At 42.1% G+C, this 19339-nt stretch overlaps 1 protein-coding gene across 6 annotated transcripts in view; it reads right to left on the bottom strand.

The window, feature by feature from the left end:
- The window catches only part of LOC135197820 (FHIP family protein GJ17503-like), a 246217-nt gene extending 229177 nt beyond the window's left edge, over positions 1-17040 (bottom strand). The window contains exon 1 of one of the 6 annotated variants that reach the window (XM_064224955.1): positions 16830-17040. In XM_064224955.1, the coding sequence (XP_064081025.1) occupies positions 16830-17023 (194 nt within the window). In that variant the 5' untranslated portion in view covers positions 17024-17040. Of the gene's footprint in view, positions 1-8511; positions 9147-9382; positions 9521-14564; positions 14620-16829 lie in introns of those variants that run through there. The other 5 variants (XM_064224954.1, XM_064224959.1, XM_064224957.1 and 2 more) reach the window with 5 other exon arrangements.
- Between the last annotated feature and the right edge of the window lie 2299 nt (positions 17041-19339).

The following is a 19339-nucleotide window of genomic DNA, read 5'->3' as shown; positions in this document are numbered from 1 at the left end:
AGTCGCAATCCGTAGATTAACTAGGATATGCGCCTACCCCTCGGACAATTCAACTGCTTAGTAGAATCATGTCGCGAGGTTAATATACGTAGTATATTTGTAGGATTCTGAACAACGATCTCCATCCTAAATTCTTTCCTTCAAGAAAACAAAATAAGGACTGGAGATCGACCACCTTCGTTCTCTATCAAAGAGAGTGAAGAAGTCTTCCTCGAAGGAAAGCTTCAATGGTGAACAGAATACTAAGACGATAGTTCAAGCCAAACTGGATATTCCCGTCCGATCTCCTCTATTCCAGGTTGGTCGCCTACTGTGAGATAGTTTCTTTCAGCAGCAGTCTTCTTCCCAATGCTAGAAATTCCAGGAATTCGAGCATAGGCGAGGTTCCCGATTATCGTGTAACATATCGGGGATTCTCGTCTCGCTCACTTTGGACCGTGGTCTCGCGTAAGTGTTTGGAGATCGTAAAAAACTCGAACACTCTGAATGCGCTAGAAATTCCGTAGAATTCTAAGCAGTCTGCGAAACCCCCACCGAATTCGTCAAACGATATCGGCTGGTGGTCCTCTCGATTCCCGTAGAAATCGAGAATGGGGCAGGATTCCTCCTCAACGACCGGGGCTTACGTCAGGTAGGACCCGAAGGTCCCCCCCGTAGCGCAGTCCCGAACGTGGGATCCTACAGAGAAATCTCTGTAGGATCCCTCCCCTTTCCCTCGTAGCCGTAAGGAGAGAGGGAATGGGGAGGAATTGGATACTCGCTCGCCTTCCCAGTGGAACTAGCAGTTGGAGAAGAGTAGGAGCAGCCATCGCCTTGCGGCGATGGCCTCTCAGAGTCTGGGAAAACGTATCGTCAGGAGAAAACGTTTTCCCGCGGAGGGTTACGAACTCTCACTGTAGGTAAGGGTCTGCCGCCACTGTGAACGTCGTCTGGGTGGGGCTGATCGACACCTGACAGGAGAGAGCCGATACCGTCCTCCGACTCATTCCAGTCCTCGTCGAGGTCGAAACCTCTCAGGAGGACCGAAGGAGTATTCAAATACGGTGTCCGAAGACACGTAGAAACGCCGCTGTCGCAGTAGAGGAGGTGGAAGTAGCTTGATCGACCGGCCAGAACTGAGAGAGCCTTCTTGTCCGGAGACGAGAGACTCTGGTTCGAGACAGAATCGGCAAGCTCCGATCGCGGCAGACCCACCGTCGGTTTGGGTTCCCTCTCGGGTCCCAAAACGACTCGAGCAGAGACGTGGGCTCTGCTGGTGGGAGCGGCAATCCTTCCGCAAGGTCATTATGCTGACGAATCAGCTTAATGACTTCTGCAAATTCCTCTGTATCTCGGGAGTAACCGCGTCTTGCGGAGTAGGACCGTCCAGTCCCTCCAACAAGAACAGATCCCGAGATACTCCTCCTTCAGAAGGAGGAACAGCGGCAGACCCCTGACGGTCGCCTCCAGCTACTTGCGCGTATGTCCTGGTCGGTCCTAGAACCGTGCCTGGTCCATACGGCGTCATAGCGGGATCGCGAGCGGCGCACCTCTCGCGATCACTCATAGGTACCTCGCTCCTTCCGGTGTAGCCCGAGGAGGTTGAAGGTACAGGAGAGGCAGACCTGACGCTCCCCCCTAGCTCGCTGGCAGGACCAGCGTGCTTGTAGGGCTGCTGCTGATCGTCAACCCGCGGTGGCGATCGAGCAGCAGGCCTAGCCTTGCCGCTCGCCTGGGGCGAGAGGCTCGGCTGAGAACGTCGACGCTGATCTCTAGCGTCAGGCGAGCTGTTGCTGGTTACCGTCTCCGCCCGGTCCCGATGGGAGCGGCGTCAGGTGACCTGCTAGGCTCGCTGTCGCGGTGAGACCGCCGAGCGTCCTCTCGGCGCATCGAGCCGCTGGTACCAGCCGTGGCTGGTACCGACGGCCGCGGGGCCCCCTTCCTCGCCTCAACCGTGGCTGGTCAGCGACCGTCACGTCAACCCGAGCAGCCAGCTGGTCGCTGCGAGAGCGTCCACTGGCCTGGCGAGAGTCGTCTGCACGACACTCGCCAGTCTTCTGCTCCGCGCTTCGGTCTTGGCGGCGAGCGAGCTCGGGTGTCAAGACTTTGGCTGGACGGTCTCCCGCAGGAGACCGTCCACTCGGTACTTCTCGCTAACGAGAAGCCGAGGCGGATCCTGGTTTAGCGGCAGAACCGCTAGAACCAGGCGAGGAAGTGCCAACCGAAGCTGGTACTCCTCTGGTCCCCGTCTTCTTCTCCTTGGTAGAAGAAAAGACGGCCCTGTTCCCGCCGGGAGCAGGAGGACCAGCAGAAGAGCTCCCCGAATCGCCGGAGCGAGACGGGCCCTTAGAAGGTCCCGAAGGAGCCTTTTTAGGGGGGAAAACCCAGGTTACCAGCTGGTCGCTGCAAGAGCGGCCGCTGGCCTGGCGAGAGTCACCTGAGCGTCTCTCACCAGCCTTCTGCTCCGTGCCGCGTCTTGGCGCCGAGCGAACTCTGGCGCCGAAACTTGGCTGCACGGTCTCCCGAGGGAGAACGTACACTCGGGATCTCTCGCGAACGAGAGACCGAGCCGGAACCTGGCGTAGCGGCATCGCCGCTAGCACCAGGCGAGGAAGTACCAGAGCTAACCGATACTCCTCTGGTCCCCGTCTATCTCTTCCTTACGGAAGGGGAGACGGGCCCCGCTCCCGAAGGAGCAGGAGGACCAGCAGAAGGACCCCCCGTCCCACCGGGGCGGGTAGGGACGGGCCCTTAGAAGTTCCCGAAGGAGACTTCTTAGTGGGGGAAGGCAGCCTTCTTCTTCTTCGGCTTATGGGGCCTTAGAAGTCGAAGGGGAAGAGCAGCAGCAGACGATGAAGACGAAGATGACAGCTTCCTCTTCTCCTCTTCCTCGTCAGCTCACGCAGGACAGTCGTCAGGTCCTCCATCCAGGCCGGAGCCGGGGCTATTGCCGAAGCAACACGGCCCGACTGCACCTGTCCGGAAGGACCTGGGACTGGGGAAGACACACCGTGGGCAGGACCAGCATGGACAGGCTCAGGAACCAGGAGCGACAGGAACAGCAACCAGCTCAGGAGCGGCAGGAACAGCGGCAGCGGTAGACCCAGAAGGGACAGCCAAGCCAACAGCGGGAATCACATCAGCGGCAGGTACGGCAGGCCCGTCGATCGCCTCGTAGAATCATCGGCAGCCAGCGGAACCTGGGTACTGGCGGCCGGTCCAGGGGCGAGCTGCTGGAACAGCGGAAGTCTGGGGCAGGCAACACGAAGAAAACAGGCGGCGGCGGCAACACCCCCTCGGTACGGCGGCGGCCCTAGTAGCGGCAGACGGCGTCACCGACACAGCATGGGGAGTGTAGACCAGGCGGGGGGGGAGTGGGGGGGGGGGAGCAGCATAAGCGGCCGTGGTAGTAGTGGAGACCGCCCCAGACCTCGCTAGACGCTGCAGCAGCCCGTGGATGCTAGGCACGCCCTGCCGCCGCGGTGGTCCATACCTGTCCAAGGTCGTCTCCCACGGATGTAGCACCTGCGGTAACATAGATAGATTAGTAAGAGGGGTTCCCTCACGCACGGGGGGAAGACATGCCCCACCCCGAACGCAAGGAAGACCCCAAATACAAAATACAACGAAGAAGCTGAGCGGGGGGCAGGAAGGAAGACGAAGAATCGGATACCAAGGGAGTCGCGCGAGAGCTTTCCGACGACTTCCTGGCAGACCTTCGCTTCCCCTACCCCCGCACAGCAGTGAAAAGTAATATGAAAATGAAACAGAATACTGCCCTTGCGATTCACTTCATAGAACTTAAAGGGGAAAAGATCAATTCCCGGGTAAGAACGGAAACTTGATCCAAATAATATGATGCTATCATAAAATATATATGAAAATGAAACAGAATACTGCACTTGCGATTTCACTTTCACATAAAATAATCGTAAGGATCAATTCCCGGGTAAGAACGAAAATTGATCCAAATTAAATTTCATGCAAGTAAATAAATGAAAATGAAAAGAATATTGGAATTGCGAATCCACTTTCATTGCATTCTATTATACAAAATAAACGGCTCGTGCCGAGCGCAATCACACTCTCGGTAACGAACGCACAGGGCAAAAATATAATGAAAAGAGTACTTACATTTTTCAATTACACACTTTCGCCCAAATACATGACTCGGCGCGAGCGCGCCCGCCCTCGGCACCGAGACATAATTCAAGGGTTCAATTCATGAAAAGAGGAAATCGCCGCATCTACGGCGATAGCTCCATGTTGGTTCATAATTAAGTAATGAAAATGAAAACAGTGTACTTACAGTTTCATTTTCAAGTCAAACAAACCATTAGTAGAAAACACAATATAAACAAAGCATACGACGATGAAGCGGGCAGAGAGCGATGACGAACACGTCCTTCACACCCGCGGCCGAAAGCAAAAGTGATTTGTTTACCTTCCAACTGTCGGACAAGCAGTTAACTACCGTTCTCCCCTTGTTCGAAGCTTACGACCGTTCCAGCTGCCGCTAGCTACTTCCTATTGTTAAAGGACCGATGGTTTGTATTACGTATCGGAACAAATATTCTTTTTTTTTCTGCTTTTTTGTTTTTGCTAGCACTTTTCATTGATTTCAGTTTATATTAGTATTTTGAATTTCTTTAATAACCGTATGCCAGAAATAAATGTAACCTTTAATGTTTGCATGCTAAGAATGGCAAAATCATCGATGCCACATTAGTGGAGGCTTCACACATACGTCGATTCATTATTATAAACTGTTTCCATGAATTCTAGTTGTCATAGTAATGCAATAATGATAAAATTGCTTTAATATTTATGTATATATACTTCCAATATATAGCCTAATTTCACCAATTTCAACATTTTGGTGTAGTCTAATACCCAGTTTGGAGGAGGGTCAACACAATACCCGAATTTTGGCAGGAGGGATGACCAGAGACACAGGAAGGAGAAGAGGACAAGGAGATAGAGAGAGAGAGATGAGAGGAGAGAGAAGAGAGAGAGAGACCGAGAAGGAGAGAGAGGACGAGAGAGAGAGAGAGAGAGGGAGAGAGGAGAGAGAGAGAGAGAAAGGAAGGCGCAGGAACGAAGAAGGAAAGGGGTGGGGGTGGGGGTGGAGGGGTGGGGAGGGGAGAGGGTAGGTGGAGCTTTTTACGCGTGTTCGTATCCATTTCTGCATAATGGAGTTTTTGTCTCTTGGTACAAGGACAAGTGTCGTTATTCTTTACCATTAGTGATTCCCGATACCCTTATAAATTACGGCACTGGGTGAAATGCACTATAGCAAAATCTCGTTCTGATACGAGTGTTCGTTACAGAAATAGGTATTGCCCAAAAACGTGCTAGCACTGTCTCTGAAACCCATAGCAGATATGCTGCTTAGTTGTCAATCAAGTTTTTATAACAAAGTATTTTTTACAAGCTAGCTATTGAATAAATTTGTATTTTTCTCAGTCAAAACATATGCCCCTCAATGCTAACTTTCCTCTTTTAACGACTTTCTGGTCATTGCAAATTCGGCCCCATAATTTCTTATGGTGCGAAAACAGACAGAGGCCCAGGGACCGAAAATGATTGCGTCACACTACGGCGGTAATCCGGCAGTAAAACATCTTCATATATCCAAAAAGTAAATAATAAAGATATATATGCGCATTACGATTATAACAATTACATGAATAGCTGATAACAATCTGCATGAATAACTGGTAAACTGTTCTGCAAGACAGTTGAGTATAGCAATTATTTACAATAGGTACGAAAGTCAAGATGTCGTGACGTCATAATACAAACTTAAAAGAAAGTTCTAATTCCGAAAAATAATTACTTAAATTTGAGTCAGAGTCGAGTTACTTTTTCAATAACGAATATTTTCAAATTAATCATCATAAATATGAAAAATATTGATGTTTTACTATCTATTTAAAAAATTAGCTAAGAGCACGCTCTCGTCATCTTCTACCAAAACAGTTGTTTACTCCTAACTTGTTTGTTGGTGAGAAACCGTGTTTCGATTGTTGTGATGAAAAGTGCCCCCAGCGTCTGTGGGTACAAGTGGTATGCGGATTTATCACAGGAAATGGAAAGTTAGTTGACACAAACGACTCCGTAAACATCGAGATGGCGTCAATCTTCGAAACATTTTTAATTGTAAGTAAAAATTTCTAAAGCGTTTTGGTGAGATTTCCACTGCCGTGGCCACCCTTTTCAGTACCCTCTGTTTAAATCTTAAAATTTGGCCTTAATTTCTAACTTATGAGAAAATACTTACTTCGAAAGGAGAGTAGAGGTCTTTAGCTCCGTTTCTCACCAACAAGTCGCGACTGATGCTCATCTCCAGTGTCAGGACGCGTTATAATGTACTTTTTTGGAGGGTGGCAAGCGTTGATTGTAGGTGGCCTGTTTGGCCTGCCGTGGTGTTTTACCCTAGGTAGGCTATGTATTGTTCGAATAAAAAAAAATCACTGAACACCACCACCTCAGTGAGGAGCTCTTCCTTGTAAATACCTTAGAATGAAACCAGGTAGGTATAGGCTAGTACTTCTACCTACTAGGTAGGTATACTATAAGCATTCTGCATCGTTTGTCCCCGCGAATACAAAAACCACCAGGAATTGGAGTGCCAAATGTATTTCGCCGTGTTTAGTACGAGCCCCTGGGGGTTCATTACAGTCGTCCGAATAAATATATAGGGTAGAACACCACGGCAGGCCAACCCTCATCACGGTGGACGGGTCTTATTCACTCGATATTTAATTGGTGAAACAAGTATACAATTGCAACTCTAAGCATACCATTTAAAAGACTGAAGTTTCGTCAACATAATGTGATATATGAAAGCCCCATACGAACTAAAATAAGCATGTGAGCTCTTCGTAAAACATGTTTTCAAGGCAGTTTTGAAATCCAATATGGCGGCTACGTTTTGCATGGACGGTTCTCATCAGTGACGGCAACCATCTTTCCCCAGCCTTCTCAGCACTCATTTGAACAATGTTAGCGTACATATGTAACGTTTATTGATCTTACTCAAGATTGCAGTTGTAATCAGCACAATAAAACAACATTTTGTTGCCTATATTAGTGAAAGTATGAAACTTGTTATTCCCGGGGTTATGGTTGGAACTGAATTCATTCTTACCTTGTAATCGGTGGTTTTTATCCTTACTGCCATCACAACTGAAACTCCACAGTGCTTATTTGATTGTAATTATACACATTTTGGTCTTAATTCACTCCACAGTGCACTTGAACCACGCTGTGGTTCCTGGTTCCTAAGCACTCACTCTGCAAACACAGTTACGAGCAGCAGACGACAACACTGATTATGAGATGCAAAGCTTTATTCCCTTAATTGTTTACTTTACTCAATATTTAGTTTAACTTTACTTCAAAATGTTTATTTAATTCATGTCTATTATCCCTTTTTTGCAACCAAATTAACCCCCAAAAATTACAAATGTTTCGGATGTATACTTACGAGCAGACGACGTGAGTAAAAATGACTCATCGTTGCCAATCTAGTGGAGCGTCACACATACGCCGATGCATTTACAAACTGTTTCGATGAATTCTAGTTGTCATAGTAATGCAGTAATGATAAAATTGCTGTAATATGTACGTATATATAATACAAATATAGATACGCTAATTTCACTTATTTCCCCGGTTTTGTGTAAGTCTTATACCTAGTTTGGAGGGTAAACACATACCAATTGACAACACTGATAAACAATTGAAGAGCGCAAAACGCCGCAAAGAATGCCGTAGTCCCCTTGAATAAGTGCTGGTAAGAGGTTGGTTTACGATTGTTGTGATGAAAGTGCCCCAGCGTCTATGGGTACAAGTGGTGTGCAGATTTAGCACAGGAATTGGGAAGTTTGTTGACACAAGCGACTCCGTAAACATCAAGATGGCGTCAATCTTCGAAACATTTTTAGTTGTAAGTAAAAATTTCTAAAGCGTTTTGGTGAGATTTCCACTGCCGTAGCCACCCTTTTCACTACCCTCTGTTTAAATCTTAAAATTTGGCCTTAATTTCTAACTTTGGAGAAAATACTTACTTCGAAAGGAGAGTAGAGGTCTTTAGCTCCGTTTCTCACCAACAAGAAGTCGCGACTGATGCCCATCTCCAGTGTCAGGACGCGTTATAATGTACTTTTTCGGAGGTGGCAAGCGTTGATTGTAGGTGGACTGTTTGGCCTGCTGTGATGTTTTACCCTACTTACTTCGAAAGGAGAGTAGAGGTCTGTAGCTCTGTTTCTCACCAACAACAAGTCGCGACTGATGCCCATCTCCGGTGTCAGGACGCGTTATAACGTACTTTTTTTGGGGATTGTCCACGCTGATCGTACATGGTCCACTCTGTACCCTACGGTTTTTTACCCTAGAAAAACCACAACTGCCATAGGGTCTAGGCCGCTGCGGAATAGGTAGTAATACTATAGGTAGATCTACTATACCTGAAACCAAAAAATAAAGTAAAAAACAAAATAGCCTGGCCATTGTTCTTCCTCTTACCTTGCAATTACAGGCTAGTCTAACCTGAAGGAAGATCAGTTCATTAGGAGCTCACGGACAACTTTTGCTCTTCAATGTGATAAACGATTTCAGGCATACTTTATCCAACCTTGATAGGCTACATATACCCAATGTAGCCTGAAAAGTTTCCCACACACGCTTATTTATACCTAGCTAGGTACCTAGCCTAGTATCTAGGCAGGTTAAAACCTGGCTTAAGGTACAATACCTAGCCTAGACCATTTCAAGCATTACGTGAAAAGACAACGACGGTCACCCATAACTCTATTATACAAAGATTTGAATTTTCACACTCAATAGTAAAACTGAAATCACATTCTAATGCTAAAAACCATGGACATGCTGGTCACACTACCGAGTATATATTAAAGTGATATCGCAGCTGACAGCTCTGATATCGGTCACAACACAAACAAGTTAACTTAAACTGGGAAGTTGGTTCTTTCTCGAAAGTAGGAAAGAAAGTTGCTTTCATGCGCAAATTTTCCATAAAATGGCTGCTTATCTGAACTGAAATATATTTAGTTGTTCTTCATTTCAAAATTGTTTATATTCCGTTACAATCGACATTAAGAAAATGTCGAATATTTGTGACATGACGTCAAATGTCAAGAAGTCAGCTGATTTCCGCATTTTTTGTTTGTTTTGTAAGCAGCGAATGTATACCCAAATATGAACATTTTTCAGTACAATAGTTTCTCCCCACAGCCTTTTGTTATTTGATGGCTACTGATCATAGCATTGCGATGTAATAAAACGTACTATTACCATCGGTGTTGTATGTCCTTAAGATTTCAAAATTGTTTAACTAGTCCGTGTGGCAAAATTACTGAAACCTTAATCTACGCACCTCTAAGACCTAGCAAGAAGACTGAATCGAGCTAAGTATTTCTAACTTATATTGTTCAATGAAGAATGAAGTGCACGTATATGTTCACACTAGGACAAGATGAGGCGTTTGCTTAGGGCAGGTTGCATATCGCCCCAGGGCACTCGTTTGCTGATAACAAAGATTAGATTTTTTTAACAAGTATTTGAATACAGGGAGGTGGTGGTTTTGTTGGAGTAAGAACAGAGAAAATTTTGTTGTATATATAGCCATTGTGCTGAGCTGCAAGATAGAACAGTGTATGTAGGAATGCCAAATCAAGTTTTGTATGACTGCATCCGTTCGTGAAAATTAGAGTTATTACACATCTGCCGCATTTCATAGTATTTTTATTAATTAGCTTGATGCATTTTAAAGCGCGAGATGTTTGTTATACATTTGGTTGTCCGAGTAGCGAATAACAACAGTAACTCTGGTCAGTAGTCGGATGGGTGACTATCAGACTGTGCCAGAAGCTGTTGACGCGTAACTACTCCAGGGTGTTCCAGAATGCTGCAAGTACGTTAGGAAACAGGGAAAAAGAAGGGGGAAATATCTCATTGTAGTACCTCAATTGACCTAAGCACTGCACTGAATAGTACCTGATAGTTAGTCGATTGATGTGAAATAATTGCAGCTGAGAACTATCTGACTTTTGAGTATGTGATTTTGAAGATTGTAAATTCCCGATATCTGAGAAAATTACAATTATTAAGTCAGTTTTAAATGGTACTACTCTTGACTATCAGGCGGTGAGTTCATATAGGCCTGTATCAAATTTATCTATTAAATGAAAATTATGGAAGATGCGATCCTCAAACAACCAATGACTTACCTACATACCGCAGGAGTTTTTCCTGGTTGCCAATCTGCAACAGATAATTATATTCCACTGAGACAACTATATGTTCAGGGGTAAATGACCTATTGGAAATGATGGATACAGAAAAGTTTGGTATTTTGGTGCTCTTGGATCACAGGGCTGCCTTCGACATAGTTGTATACATGACTTACCCTTAGATGAGCTCCAATCCATCGGAGTTGTGGATGATCCACTTGAGCTTTTGAAGGACTATTTGAAGGATAGGTCGTATTGCGTACAGATTCGAAATGCCGTGTCATCATCGTATGGACCATTGGCGAGAGGAGTTCCTTAAGGAAGTGTGTTTGCTCCTGTCCTATTCTGTATCTATACAATTAGTTCGTCTAATATACTATATACTCTTGGAGTAGAATATATTTCATTGTTACAAATATTGAGGATATAAACAAAAATTAAATGAAGTTCTATCAAATATTAAACAGTGGATGACTATGAAACAGTTGAAATTGAACGAAAATAAAACTGAGCTTATAATCGTCGGTAAGGAAAGTAGCTTAAGGAGTCTAGGTGTTAATCAAGTATGTATAAATGAAAATTGGGTCCAGACAGCTAAAAGGGTCCGTGATCTCGGGGTGAACTTGGATTGTGGCTTGTCATTCAGTCTACAAATTTATAATGTAGTGAAAGTTGCTGGACATCATCTCAAGAATATATCCTTTGTGAGGAAATGTCTTGATGAGAGTTCTGTTAAGAATCTTGTTATCAACTGTGTTATAAACCATCTAGATTATTGTAACTCGGTGTACTATAAGTTACCCAACGTACAGCTGAAGAAACTGGAGGAAATTATAAACAGAGCTCCTAGACTAATAAAAGGTGTTACTCCATAGGACAAGATTACCCCTGTTATGTCTTAATTGATTTGCACTGGCTCCCGTTGAAGGCCAGAATAACAGTAACATTGATACATCAAGTTGTTAAAGGTCGGCTCTCCTCTGTATTTGAGGGACCCACTACAGTTCATACATCCAATAAATCGGTCTGGTACAAGCCTAGGTACAGATGATTCAAGTTGGTAGAGCCGCGTGTTTCCTCAGTCTGTGGCTCCAGAGCCTTTAAATATGCAGCTCCCACATTACACAACGAGCTTCCTCTTGAATTGAGGTAGATTGAGGAATTGAAGTCTTTTAAAGATAAAATTAAAACCTTTTTGTTTAATCGATGCTATTATATGGAAGATCGAACAGTGAATGTGGAATTTGCAGAGTGATTAAATATATCCGATGAATAAATTGTTAATTTGATAATGGAGGTGCTGTGAGTTCTATGGAAGTGTTGCGGGACCTGGATAAGCCGTCAACAAGTAACAAGTAAGCAACCAGGTTGGGGAAAGGAATATGACTAGAGACCTCATCACAAAGACATTCTGAAAGCTGGAAACACCCCATTTTATGTGTGTGTGTGTGTGTGTGTGTGTGTGTGTGTGTGTGTGTGTGTGTGTGTGTGTGTGTGTGTGTGTGTGTGAATGCGAGAGTAAAATCTATGAAATTGGAACTCATGCCCAGGTCTCGAGCGAGTTTCTAACTATAAGGACTCTGCTATTCTTGAACGATTTTCGTTAACGCCTTCTTTAAAATGGTTTAATGAATAGGTAGTTCATTTTAATTTTCGACACTGTACGGAACAAAATAGGAATTTATAGAACTTGTGTTTTTAAAGTAAATCAGACTTTCTTCACTAAAATTCACTATCCATATTTCTTAGATTGTAGTAATTGCCAAAGTTATTTTTTTCCTCTTACTCGATGCTTTAGTTTTTAATTTCTTCCCTTTGCTCATATGTCATTCTCTTCTGCCTCATGGTATATTATCTCTGTCGGAGTGTGTGCATATAAGCGGGACAGAGGAAATACTCACTGAATATCAATATTCACAGTAACTGACCGTTTCCCACCGAAACGTTTTGACAAGCCCCACTGATGCCAAGACGTCTTATTCAAGATCTCTCCTAAATTATTCTTGGGGAAACCAGAGGTCTCGATGAACCTATAGGTGGACAAATTGTTCTGAAGAGTTCCTTTCACCTTTTTCTACGGATCCTAAATTGTCTCTCCTGTATTTCTACAATCCAGTCTCTTCTGCGTTCAAGAATGCCCCCATTCTTTTTCACTTCAACCTAAAGAATGGAGAGCCTTACCGTGGCCCCCTCCCAAAACACCCACCACATCACACACACACACACACACACACACACACACACACACACACATATATACAGATATATTATATAATATAATTATATATATAATATATATATATTATATATATATTATATGATATATACGTATTAGTAAATATAATATAATATATATATATATATTATAATATCTATATATATTATATAAATATTATTATATTATATTATATGGTATATATATATACAATATATTATATTATATTATATATTATAATATTAATTATAAATAATTTACATCTTCATGGTTAAAAGTTTATGCTGCAATTACCAAAACAATTCATACTGACGGAGGAACTTATATTTCGTCTTCAGTCAATCCCCAAGTAAAGACAGATACGGTGGTAAATTTCATCGTGTGTCGCTCATCAGGTAAATATCTAGTGTGAGTGTGTGTGTGTGCGCGCGCGTGCGTGAGAGAGAGAGAGAGAGAAGAGAGAGAGAGAGAGAGAGAGAGAGAGAGAGAGAGTGTCGCCATAAGTTTTGGCCTTCCGGTCCTCATCGTCTTTGCAGAGGTTGATAGCACCATGCCTCTCCTCCTTCGTTGTAACCTACTGCAGTAATCTAGCTGCCAGGTTCATAATCCACAGCTCAGGTCAACAAAGGCGCAATGGGATTTAACGAAATTGACCGTAATAATTACAGCTCGCTTGGGGATCGGGCCTGGACTTATTGTTGGCGAGGCGAAGATTCGAGCTGGCTATTTTGGGTGGTAATCTGCCACAATACAATTCCCCATAAAGTCGAAACGGTGGATTTTAATGAAAAATCCTCTTCGTCCTATATTTGGTCGAGTTGGTAACTTCTCTAAAGTCTTGATTTCTGATTTCGCCTCTGTCAGCTGGTTCGAATATATATATATATCTATATAATATATATTAATATATATAATATTATATATATATATATATATATATATATATATATAGATAATATAATATATATATATATATATATAATCCTTTAATCCTTTCGTTTAGGTAGAATGGAATCGAACTAAGAGTTCTGGAGAGTATTCATTTATCTATTATTAGTTTATCCTCTTGAATATATTTATTAATTTATATTACAGAGTACCTAAAACTAAATCTTTACCGTAGGGGTCACCATTAAGATCTAAATGCAGGAAGCGGAGAAAATGTAATATAAAAGGCAACTAAGAAAAGATTAAGAGACTAATTTAGTATGTCATGATAGAAAAGTGGGATTTTGCTTCGTATCCTAAGGACAGATGCACTCAGCCTCCGCCTACACGAGCCAAAAAGGCCGCCAGTCATTCGGTCGATCAGACAATGCCTGCGGAGAAAGTTGACAACCCGTCAATGTTTATCATTGACTTTTAGAGCAGTAACTCGTGGCGCACCCCCTCCGTCCGTATAGTCAGGGAATAGTAATAACAACTCTCTCTCTCTCTCTCTCTCTCTCTCTCTCTCTCGTGGTGTAATTGATAGACTCCCAACTCACATCCTAAGCAAAATTATGTACCGGGTTCTTTCGACTCGACGAGTTAAGCCCTACCTATTCGGGATGAAACCATTCAACAGACGTCTCTCTCTCTCTCTCTCTCTCTCTCTCTCTCTCTCTCTCTCTCTCTCTCTCTCTCTCTCTCTCTCTCTCTCTCTCTCTCTCTCTCTCTCTCTCTCTCTCTGAGTCGTGAGGCGAGAGAAAAACTGTTCATAAGGACTGAGATTATAAATGTTCAAACTGAGATATAAATAATTCCACAAGATTGCAAGACGCCTTGAACTGGAAATGCGAATAGCTCCACGTAAGAAAATCACACAGAATAATGACTGTTTTCACCTGTAAATTCCTAATGACTGTTTTCACCTGTAAATTCCTAATACTAGTGCTAGGTTAGTTTTGCAAATGAATTTGATGTTCCTGTGCTTAAACAAGGATTAGCAAAGTGATTTTTTAATGAAAATTATACAAAATCTAGTCTCATTGTGTGTCATGAGAATTACTTGTATAAATGAACTAGTAAGTAAAAGCCCTATAGTATATTACGTTACTATACTGGGAGGAAAGGTGAGCGCATCTAATTTACAGAGGAGGTAATGACCACTAATTCCAAAAACAACCAACCTTAGAACTTCGAGGAAGATGTGTACCAAGACTAATTCTCCGGTCCCTGAATGCACAGATCCCGTGACTGATATGCCATGTATGTCGTGAGAATTTTGCAGAAAACGAGACTTTGCACGCAAGAATGGGAAGTTAAGGGTGAGGCGATAATATTATCAGAATTTTCAGAGAAGCCCGCGAAACCCTACCGGAAGGGGAAATGGCTGGTGGTGCTATACCTTCCGTTGGACCATAAATAAAGAGATGAGATAATACGGTAAACATGTCTCCTCAGCTTTATTCAGGATGAATAACTAATGAACAGGTTTGCCACTTTAGTTAAAAATGTGTTGAAGTACACGCTTGTGAGAAATGAAACTGCCTTTAGTCTCAATCGGGACATGGACCGGATTAGTGGATGGTGTAGTCGGTGAGGTATGAGGCTGCACTAGCTTCGGTAAAACGAAAACCATATTTTCTACCCCATTCTCCCTTTCAGGTGGACGGGACTCTGCTGACTGAAACCGAAGCTTTAATTATTCTTGGTGTGACTTTTGACTCGTCTTACTTATGAGAAACGTCTAATGAAAGTGTCAACAAATGCCGCACGAGAGTTAGGTATTGTACGAAAGGACTCATATATTTATAACAGTGATAAAATCAGTGCAATCTGTTTTAAGTCATTTGTCCTTCCTTTACTAGAATACTCCCCTCCGGTATGAACGTCTGCTTTTGCAAATCTCTTTTAGACATATATAGAGTGGTTTGTGGTGGAGGGTTTCTGTTTCATAATACTAGTAGTTATACTTAGACCGTCGACCGTTTGCCAATATTTCATAAATTGTATTTTAACAGAGACCTGTCACATTGTCAATTGAGCTCTGATCCCCCTTTCCTTCCGGGAACAACCAGATTTTTTTAACAACAGCACCAATGTGCAGTAAATGTGCCTTGCTGTCGAACTTCTCGGTTCCAGGGGTACCTAATTTATTCGTCACACCGTTGGACTGGGGAACTCCCAGAGGATGCTGTGCAACTGGAACTACAGAAGTTCAAGTGAAGATGTAATGCATTATTACCCCAAATATTCTCATTACATTTTAATGCATTTTTATCTTCTTCTTTTTTCTGTTCAGTGAGATCTCTTCTTTCGGTACTCCCTTTGCCTCTTCTTACTTGAATTTCAAGTCAATGGCCCCTGTGGGCTTGTTTCATATGAATAGGTTTCATCTGAATAATATAATATAATAATAATAATGATACCAACCAAGACTCGATTTTTTTTTCTACGTAAAAGAGTTTAGATTGATGTTATATAAGGCGCAACTATCCATACCTGCTAGGAAAGCGGAGATACAAATTAATGGGGGTGAATATTGGATACTCAGTCTGCTTCATATAGAGCAGCGAGCCCTAGGCTTTCTGACGCTATTTAGTCATTAGTGAATCGAATGTAGTCTCCGCTGAGTTTCAAACCGAGAACATAAGACGAAGACTGCTATGTCATATACCTGCCTCTACTATAAGTTGTGATAAATGAATTAACCGGGCAATAAATGTGATAAAACCAAAGCTGACTAAACCAACCTAACCTAACCTTATTTACTCTAACTTTGGTAGCTTTGCACAACTACCAGTCATCGATTAATTTGCAAACGTTTTTGACATTTACGCTGAGCATTTTAGCGGTAGTTATGCATGATTAAAAACTTATTAGATTCACACTTGCGCCTTACTTGTGCAGAACGTACAAAATTAATAATATTAATAATAACACCATTACAGCAGTTTGCTTAACTGAATGTAAACTTAATTAGTTCCTTGCCTTCCGCTAACCTCTGATTCTATTCCGCCATTATCGTAATAAGTATAAGCTGAGTTGTGCTTCCACGGCGTTGACTACATTGTGAAAGCGTAATATGAACAAAGTATTTAACAATAGGCGATGAAAGGAACAGAATTTATGCACTATTAATAAATAAATGTCTATAAATTAACTGAGATCCACAGCTTAAGAATAGTATAACAGCAGTTCTCGTAACACTGATACCTAGTCGACGTACATTTGACAGAAATCATGGCGTTCAAGTTGCCCAAACTAGAACTATTTACTCATTCAATTAATAAATTCAGTACATATAACAAAACACCAGGCATTCATGAACCAGAAAGCCAGAAGCTGAAATGATCTCACAGCCAGGAACAACCTTCATGACAACAACGCAGTTTGAAACCAATTGGCCCTAAGCATCTTAACGAACAGCCGCTTTGCTTGCTTTGACTTACCTTACGTTTTCTGTTGTTTCACTCTCAGCCTTGTGACGTTGAGATGCATTTTCAGATGTACTGGTAATATTAGCAAGTTCCTGGGTAGCATTTGAAGAAGGGCTTAACAGGTGATGTCTTTTGCCTCCATTTATTGTGATCGAAGTTCTCTTCTGTGACATGATGTTTGTTTGTTTACATCTGATTATCTGCATCGCTTTTGTCAGACTTTGTCTATCTCACTCTCTGTCCTGCACGTTTTGTTAGTGCAGCATCCTCGTGCCCGCTTCACTGAGTGTCAATTTGTTGATTTAATCAAGCTTTGCAATGACTAAGATTACTAATGCCGTCTTATCCAGTTTAGCGCCTAGCTACCGACTTTAGTCTTTGGTTATTTCTTGGGGTGAACTTGCATTGTGAAACTGTAGGTACGTTTCCTATTGTTCACTTTTTTTCTATTCGTAATATTACTCTTGAAGATTTCAGACTTCTCAAATAAATTTGCTTTTGAAGTAGATTGATTTTCTTATCACGTTCTTTATTTATTTAGGCTAAGGTCATACTCAACGATCCTAACGTTAAGGAACAGAGACACCATAAGATGATCATCGTTACTGCGACGGCCGCTTATAGAAGAAAATAAGTACAAGGTCAGATTAATATTACAACAAAGACCATAGATACAATTTCCGAGAATCACGTCCCATTTTCTCTATTTGAGACATGTGGGATTGCTGTATGCACCTCCAACCGATGCCTTTCTCCAACCCTTATTTTCATGGATTCGATCCCGTTTAATTGACCGATATAGTACCCATCATAGACACTTATAGGTGATCTAAGATCTCGTTTCTTAGTGATTCAGTTCCAGCACAGAGTTCAAATGATTCATGGGTAATTTTTCTGCAACATTAAAGTTATTATCATAATGACTGAAAAAAAAATCCTCAGTAATTAAATTTGATCGTTACGTACTGCGCTGTATAATCATAGAGCAGCACAGTGTCATAAAGATTTCAATAAATTCTATCAGCTCAGAAAACTTTCGATAAGATAACGAAGAACAACCGGCCAGGTAGGTACTCGAAAAGTAAGCGAAGCAGTTTCATTTGCTGAAATATTTCCACAAACAGATATTAGCAGTGAGTTAAAAACTAAATTTGATTAGATTTCTTTTATCAGTCCTTTGTATGAATCTCTGGTAGTAATAGCTACATCGCGCATATTGTATATTTGTTTCATAATTCTGTTTGGTCTTTACAGTTAGATTTTCCTGACTATATCACAAGGTTTCTAGAACTTTTATTCATACGTGACCAAACTGGTCTTCCCAATTCTGTGTGGTTGAACTTGAATCGTCGGAACCTCATGACTTCAAACTTGGTTCAAAAGCTTTTTCTTGAGCAGGTTGATGAGTGATCAAATTTATTTTTATGTAATTCTATTTGGTTTTCTTTGTTAATTTCACTATAAACTTTATTTGTTCTTTCTCAGATTTTTCCGCTTTGGCCTTCTTTCATCATCAGAGAGAGAGAGAGAGAGAGAGAGAGAGAGAGAGAGAGAGAGCGTGTAATATATTGATTATATAATTATGTTCGAGAAAATCGTTGCATCTTGTCCTCCAACAAGCTAATAGCACTCAACGAATTACGACTAATGGCAGCCTGACATATGTTATAATTCTGCTGATAAGATAACGAAACTTGAGAGAGAGAGAGAGAGAGAGAGAGAGAGAGAGAGAGAGAGAGAGAGAGAGAGAGAGAGAGAGAGAGAGAGAGATTGTGTCGTTACAACAAATATGTTTTTTGTTTGCAAAGGTGTTCGTCTTTCCCACATATCTCTACTGCTAAAATACACGTCAATCACATATTCCTTGTAGCTAAGATAGCTAACTTTTCCTGTTGCGTTTATTGACAGTTTGAATTCGTTCACTCTCATTTTATTCTTACATTGCGGAGACCGTTACTCTTTCTGCTAAAAAAATCGTAACCTCTACACTTCAATGTCTATTGTTTAGTTCTAATTTCGAACTCGTTATTGCTGTGCAGCATCTGGTTATTTTTATGAGAGAGAGAGAGAAAGAGTCTAAACTTACTTCATCGCCCTTATGAAAGGAAGGTTGTAATCCAGTTCAACGACACGATCTTGCACCGCGCCACTTAACCGGATAATTTCCCCTTACGAACAAAGAGGATTCCTATGATTCACGAGTATCTCTTGGACCCGACTAATGCCAGTAAACCTGAACCGAAGGAGATTGGGGGGATACGAGATAGCAATGAAAACGAATAACGCATAAGACAGTCCGAATAACAGTAAATAAAAACGAGATAATGGAGTAAAACTCTTATAACCACAACGAAGAATGAATGAGATGAAAATAAAAAAGAGGACCAGTAAGAAGATCTGAATGATAACAATAAAGAAAAAACCTCCCGATGACATTGAAGAAACTTCAGTATAACAAATAAATCAGGACGATACTACAAGAACGCGAAAAATGGAGACAAAATCCGAATAGTTGACACTGA

Source organism: Macrobrachium nipponense, chromosome 21 (genome assembly GCF_015104395.2).
Source record: "Macrobrachium nipponense isolate FS-2020 chromosome 21, ASM1510439v2, whole genome shotgun sequence".
NCBI classification, from domain to species: domain Eukaryota; kingdom Metazoa; phylum Arthropoda; class Malacostraca; order Decapoda; family Palaemonidae; genus Macrobrachium; species Macrobrachium nipponense.
This window is presented reverse-complemented; position numbering and strand designations above follow the sequence as displayed.